Source organism: Pyrus communis, chromosome 6, assembly GCF_041283825.1.
Source record: "Pyrus communis isolate YQ-2024b chromosome 6, ASM4128382v1, whole genome shotgun sequence".
Taxonomy (NCBI): domain Eukaryota; kingdom Viridiplantae; phylum Streptophyta; class Magnoliopsida; order Rosales; family Rosaceae; genus Pyrus; species Pyrus communis.
Genome location: NC_142570.1, coordinates 10,988,545 through 10,995,721, shown reverse-complemented (window position 1 = coordinate 10,995,721; position 7,177 = coordinate 10,988,545). Strand labels below are relative to the sequence as shown.

The window sequence follows — 7,177 nt, the reverse complement described above, 5'->3', positions numbered from 1 at the left end:
AACAAATGCAAGCAAGGGGTTTTATGAAAAAAATGCAAGGTAAAGGGTTGAGTAAAAAAAAGTGGGCTGCAACAAAATGGACTCCTGTCCGGTACTTTCTGTCACATAACACATGTTAGGGTTTGTCATTCCCCATTGTTGCTATTACTGTCCTGTTGAGATTTGTGTCGATTAGTACTTGTCTTTAATGTATTGTTCACGTTTTTTTTTCAATAAATAGTGTTTATTTGTTTAAAAAAAAAAAAAAAAAAAAACATACCAATGGGTTGTCCAGATGAATTCAACCCAAGAAGTGTTCGTATTATTTATTTTTAATCTTCCATTTTACATAACCTGAAGCCATGATCTGATTACATTCATTGAAATTAGATGAAAAGCCTCATGCCTAAACTAAATTACACACCAGGAAATTTGCAAAGGCTCCACTGCTGCAGTGCCTTCCACCTGATCAGCTTAGTAGCTCCTCAAAGATAGGCTCTATATTTTGTCCCCATTTCTTGTAATACAACTCCAACAGCTTCTCTGCTGGTGTTACACCTGCAATATGCAATTAACGTTCTTTATAAATACCGATTTATCTGGTGATTTAAAACGAAAAAACTATTAAAAATGTGTCTAAACTCCTAATTACAAACCAGTTCTAGCCACCTCCACCAAGTCATTCAAAAACCGTGATTCATTAAAGCCTCTTCTTTCCAGGCCAGCCTGCAGAAGAATGAATAACTCTATGACTCAGTCGCACAAAGCACCACAAGAGCAGCAACAAGCTAGTAAAGCGTGACTTACCTTTGCGAATTGTACCACATCTTCAGCAACATGCTTTAGCAATCGGCCACGAAATGGTGTCATTAGACCAGTTTTAGGGACCTACTAATTAAATGCCATTATACAATAAGATTTGGAAACTTAATCATTGTAGTAGAATGTAGGAGGCCTGTAGAAGAATAGGCTTTTGTTCTTGTAGTATTTCACTACTTCACCTGATTTCTCAGCATCTGTCTTTCTTCAGCTGTCCAGTCGGCTATCAGGTCTAGTACATTTTGTAAGGAAACCTCATCATACAACAAACCAACCTGACATTCGAAACGAAAACAATCAGCTGGCATTCAGATATGTAAATTAATGCTAGTAGATACAAAATGATAAGTATTTGCACCCTCTCTTATGAGAAGATAATGTTGAAAAGTGACCAAATGATGACAAGTTATGTGTAAGGAACCAAATGCTGCTTACCCAAAAGGCAGGCAAAGCTTGTAATCTACTCCACGGTCCTCCATCAGCACCCCTCATCTCCAAGTATCTCTTCAGCCTAACCTGAATGGAAAGAGCAACATGGCATGATTGGGCAATAACATCGCAAAAACAAAAGCTATCTCATTATTGACATTATTATGAACCTCGGGATATATAGTTCCCAAATGCATCTCCCAATCATTGAGGGTTGGCAATGCACCGGGAATGCAACTAAGCTTTCCTGCCATGAAGTCCTGCATGAATACAACCACACTATATTTTTAACCACTCAGTAGCTTGAGACAAATAAAGACTGCAGGCTACAGCTACAGAAGAAATTAAGCCTCAAATTACAAGACTATAAAAAGGATAGATGGAAACCCGGAAGGTCATCCCACTACAGTCAAAATGCCTCTTGTTCCGATAAACGAAGTACATGGGGATATCGAGAGCATATTCAACATACTGTTCGAACCTGCATACAAAAAAACAATTTAAGAAAAGAAAAGAAAGATAACACCAGCGAAATGCATTTAAAGGCTTGTACACCTATGAAAAACAAAAAATATCTTACCCAAAGGATTCCTCAAAAACGAAAGGAATCATGCCAGTGCGATCGTTGTCAGTATCGGTCCACATTTGGCTGTTAGAAAAAGTTGAAGATTCAATACAGACCCGTGTACCAACCAATAAACATAGAGATGCCATGAAGAAGAGAAAATTGTGCCGAAATGGCATCTCCAATTTCATAAGACCAGAAAATTGAGAATCAAAGGAACCTTCTCATGCTAAGAAAACCATTTGGCTTTCCTTCAGTGAAAGGTGAATTTGCAAATAAAGCTGTTGCAATCTGTTCCATTTGTTGAAAAGTTAGATACCACATAAGCAGAAAAATTTACACTGAAAACAAGTTCAGTGTTCTCACAGGCTGCAAAGCAAGACTAGCGCGAAGTTTCTTTGTCATGTCCGCTTCAGAACTAAAGTCCAGATTAACCTTAAAAAAAATGAACAAAGAAGTTGTTCTTAGTTTAAAAGATACTGCCTCCTGATCAGCTTAGCTTGTAAAAATCATCTAACCTGTGCAGTGCAAGTCCTGAACATCAAATCAAGTCCAAGAGAGCCAACTTTGGGCATGTAATTCCTAATGATCTCGTATCTTTCCTGAGCCAAAATATACTCGATCAGTATGTAAGTAATTAAAATACAAAATGGCAGCATGAATTTGAAAAGGAATCATTGATATGTAACCAAAGTTCAACAATACCTTAGGCATCATAGGTATGTCTTTAACTTCCCACTTTGGCTGACAACCAATATCCATCAATCCGATTCCCATTTCGTTTAGAACTTCTTTAACCTAGTAAAAAGGAACATATGGAGAAGTTAACTCAAACAACAAATCAGAAACTCCATTTGTGAACTAAACTTTATCTGAGAGAACATTATGCTTACAGTGTGAATCTGCTTGCATAGTTGCATGTGAATGCTAAAGCAAAAACTATATTTTCGCTGACCTGATAAAGATGTGAATTGACTTCAGCACAAACTTGATGCAGAGTTTCAAGAGGTGCACCACTATGCTCGAATTGACCTCCCGGCTCCAGCGTTATGCTTTGCTTACCCTGGCCGACAATGTCATGCATTGTCTTTAAAAATCACACAAATATGGAAAGGGTTTCTTGATAGGCAAGAAAAAGAAACAAAAAATTATAGCAATTTTACCTGTTTGAGTGCAATAATGTTGTCCCCTTCCATAATTTTTTCCCAATCAAACCTCTCAGCAATCCCATTAAGCAACTTAGCAATGTGTTCGTATGTCATAGGACGTAAAGTTTTCAGATCAAAGCCAAACCTCTCCTGTTCAGTGCCAATTCTGAGGATGGAGCATGATTAAGTACAAGAATTAAGGCAATATATCCAAAAGACAAAGCGTAGCTAGTGAGAAAGCTAAGATACAAAGTATAACGAGCGGAATTATCTTGAATCTCAAGCCACATGGAAATAATTTTGATCAACATAAACACATAATGCAATATAGTTATTGTTAGAGTATTTGAAATTGTAATGTGTTGATGCAGAAGCTTAGATTCACAAGGATCAAATACGAAACACATAATGCAATATAATTTCATTGGGTACTGTTTGTATTTAATTTTAAATAAAAGTATTCAAAATAATTGTTGACTGCACGATTTACAATGACCATATAGGATGTAAGAGAGTAATAACAACTCTTTTCTATTACCTTGCATATAAGCTAAAGTAAATTTATATATAAATCAAATCAACCATTTAATTACCTCCATTTTTCCTTAGGCTTACATCCAGAGGCAAGATGCCCTATAAGATCCTCTTTTGTCAGTGGCTCGGTAGCTATTACAGCAGCTTCTGTGGGAGGACTTGCAGCAACTATCACACTGGGTCGCGGTTTCATCTTCCCCACTTTTGCATTGTATGCATATGAAATCTTCGTCTTCCTAGCAGTATAGGGTGGTACGAAAGAGAAGTGAATGCAGGATGATGAACCGGTCTGTGAAACGAGTGCCATGTGTGACAAATGATTGTAACGATCTTTGATCTTTCTTGACAAGAATACGGTGACCCTTGAGGAATGAATATATATATATATATATATATATATGTATGTGCACGTGCGTCATGATAATGTACACTATTTCACCAACTCCTCGTGATAATGTAGACTATTCGCCAACTTCTCGTGATAATGTACACTATTTCGCCAACTTCTCGTGATAATGTACACTATTTCACCAATTCCTGCATTTCTTTATAGCCATTGCCACTCTTCTGCAGATTAGGAAGGAATGAATGAATAAAGTAGAGTTACATTACGCCTTTGCATGATTAACACGTGAGGATTAATATAATGCAATCTTTATCTTACTTTTCACAAAGAGTTTCTCGCTCTCTATAGAGTTTATAAAGACATCTTAAAGTATCAGCAATAGTTAAGCATAAACAAAAAGCTACTATAGTCCCGGCCCCAGCAATAGAACATTGTTTGGCTTCTTACTTATTAGGAACTGTTAGTGACACAGTACCAAAATATCTTATTTAAGCCACAAAATGAAATTTTTTATGTACATGTCATAAAATTATTGGTCTCCAATTCTAAAGAAAACTGCCTCTTTATATGTAAGGGGTCAAATATTTTCAAGGTGGTTCACTTGGCTGCAAAAAGTGCATGGCTCCTTGCATCTGTCTATCTTTTCCCGTGATGTCAAAAGAGAATTTGATAAGAAAACTCCATAATAAACTCCACTAGAAAAATCAACTGTTCCTTTCTTAACAGATACACACACATAAACTAATCCTAGCTAAGGATCCAATAATTGCAGCTGCAGCTCCTACATTTCACCTACAATTAATAATAGGGATCAATTTGTAATTCAACCTTGGAAAATGCCACGTTAAACATGCGGGGGATGACACCCGAATATGCCAAATAAAATTTTCAGAAATGCGTTTCTGATTCTAAAAGCTTGTATAAAGTCCAACAGGATCCTCTTCCGATCCTTTTGGTGAGAATTTTGAGGATTTATAAATCGTATCCGTTCATCGTACATTATAAGGTTAGTTTTTATAAGGTACTGTTTGTGCTTAATTTAAAATAAAAATATTTAAAATGATTTCTTACTGCACGATGTACGATAAATGGACACGATTCACGGATCCCCGAGATCCTGACAAAGAGGATCCAACGAGGATCCAAATTCGTATAAAATATTGAAGAAATTTAAGTTGTCTTATAACTCGAATTTAACCTTACTTTTTTTAAAACTAAATATCACTACTTTGCACCTTGGAACTCAATATTCGTTTCACTTTAGTGAGATTCCCTCAATTTTGTCATAAGGAATGAATAGTAATGGTGAACACCCTTGGGATCAATAATGACGTTCCCAGCTCCAGCAACATTTTGAGTGCAAGATCCATCAAAATACAACTTCCAAGGAGTGGTCCAAAGACTAGCTATCCTCTTTATCTCTTGCTAAATCCATTCCTCTTTTCCCGAGAGAGCTCTACTTGGTGGGATCCAAAGACTGGCCACCTCTAGAGTTCATGGGATGTTAACTAGTTCATCTTGTGGTTCTTGGTGCTTGGTCAAGAAATCTGCAATTGCTTGCCCCTTTATTGCTTTTTGAGGCACATATTGAAAACTGAACTCCGATAGTGCTAGAATTCACTTTCCAATCCTTCCAACTAGCATTGGTTTTGACAACATGTATTTGATTATATCTGTCTTGGCAATAATGTGGATGTGGCAAGGCAACATGTAATGCCTTAACTTGCAGGCAGTGAAGTACAGAGCCAAACACAACTTCTCCACTAGGGTATATCTTATTTCTACCTCAGTAAGGATTCTATTAAGGTAGCATATTACTTGCTCATTCCCATCTTCATTGTTTTGGGCCAACAAGCTTCCTATTGACTTTTTAGAGGTAGAAATATAAAGCTTTAAAGGCTTCCTTCTATGAGGTGGCATGAGCACTGGTGGAAAGGCTAAGTAAGTCTTTATTCTGTCAAAGGCCTCTTGGTGTGGTGGGCCCCACTCGAACTCTTCTTTATCTTTCAATCTTAATAGAGGAGTCAACGACTGAATCTTGCCTGCCAAGTTACAATAAATCTCCTAAGGAAGTTGATTTTGCCTAGCAGCCTTTGCAGTTGTACTTTATTGGTGGGAACCCCAAAAAAGTTGCCCAATCTTACCCCCAAAAGCACATTTCTTAGGATTCATTTTCAACTTATGGATCCTCATTCTTGTTAAGTCTTGTCTGAGGTCTACTAGGTGCTGTTTTTCAATTTTAGACTTCACCATAATGTCATCAATGTATACCTCCATGCTATGGCCAATCAAGTCATGAAAAATGGCATTCATTGCTCTTGATAAGTTGCACCAGCATTTTTGAGTTCGAATGACATTATTAAGTATTCATATGCTCCGACATGTCCTGGGCATCTAAAAGATATTTTATGTATATCTTCTTTAGCCATTTTTATCTGATTATAACCATCATTCCCATCTATGAAAGATAGAACTTTGTGTTTTGCAACTGCATATATGGATAGGTCAACCATGGGTGTAGGGTGCTCATCTTTAGGCGCGGCTCCATTAATGTTTTTATAGTCAACATAACATCGAACTGTATTAGTTATAACTTTTAATACAGGTATAATGTTGGCCAACCACTCGACATACTTGGCAAGCCTAATAAATCCAGCCTTTCAATATCTTCTTTGACCTTTTCCTCTATCTCTTTTGACATTCTTTGTGGTGCTTGCTTTACAGGTTTATATCCCTCCTTAATAGGCATCCTGCGTTCTACTAAGATTGAATCTAAACCTGGCATTTCAATGTAATGCCAAGCAAAACAATCTTTAAACTCGTGTAGAAGGCTAACTATTTTTGCCCGATCTTCTACTTCCAGCAGGCTACTGATCTGTATAGGCCTTAGATCCTTCTTAGTTCCTAAATCAATGGTTTCTAAGGGGTCTTATACCTCTTGGTGTTGGCTTGTCAGGTTTTGTACACAAAAATTCAACTGACTCTGGGCCCTCGGGCATGTCATCGGGCCAATCCAAGTCATATATACACTCAGCCATGTGTATGGCCACCTCTGTCTCTTTCTCACAAAACTCTTATTCTCCTGTGTTTTGGCTATTTGAAGCTTCTTTCTTAGCTGAGCTCTTCCTTTCTTGCTTTCTCTCTCTCCTATACACCAATAGTCTCTTGATTAAGGACTTAACTGCAACTATTTGGTCCTTTCTTCTCTATTCTGACATTACTGGTATTAGGGAGCCAGGACAATATGGGGTTTATCATATTCTTCCCTAGTAAGAAACAATCCTTGTTCGTATAGCTTTTGGGTCGTCACCTTAGTCGGGCGGCCGTTCTCATCAGCTCCTAGGCACTGCAGAATCT

The 7,177-nt window shown here is 37.4% G+C and overlaps 1 protein-coding gene across 2 annotated transcripts; it reads right to left on the bottom strand.

Annotated features, from left to right (window-relative positions):
- Nucleotides 1-279: 279 nt before the first annotated feature.
- On the bottom strand, nucleotides 280-3,850 carry LOC137711537 (glutamate--cysteine ligase, chloroplastic-like). Of its 2 annotated transcripts, XM_068450784.2 has the most exons (15): nucleotides 3,534-3,849; nucleotides 2,956-3,106; nucleotides 2,748-2,855; nucleotides 2,498-2,590; nucleotides 2,311-2,394; nucleotides 2,159-2,227; nucleotides 2,013-2,083; nucleotides 1,808-1,876; nucleotides 1,615-1,708; nucleotides 1,398-1,487; nucleotides 1,234-1,314; nucleotides 981-1,073; nucleotides 787-867; nucleotides 636-705; nucleotides 280-537 (listed from the first exon to the last, which is right to left on the bottom strand). In XM_068450784.2, exons 1-15 carry the CDS (start codon nucleotides 3,779-3,781, stop codon nucleotides 449-451), a joined length of 1,491 nt encoding a protein of 496 aa, XP_068306885.2. In that variant the 5' UTR covers nucleotides 3,782-3,849; the 3' UTR covers nucleotides 280-448. The 2 variants fall into 2 exon arrangements, 1 of the variants encoding a protein (XP_068306885.2); XR_015963802.1 differs by lacking the exon at nucleotides 280-537 and having other exon boundaries at nucleotides 658-705; nucleotides 787-870; nucleotides 3,534-3,850.
- Between the last annotated feature and the right edge of the window lie 3,327 nt (nucleotides 3,851-7,177).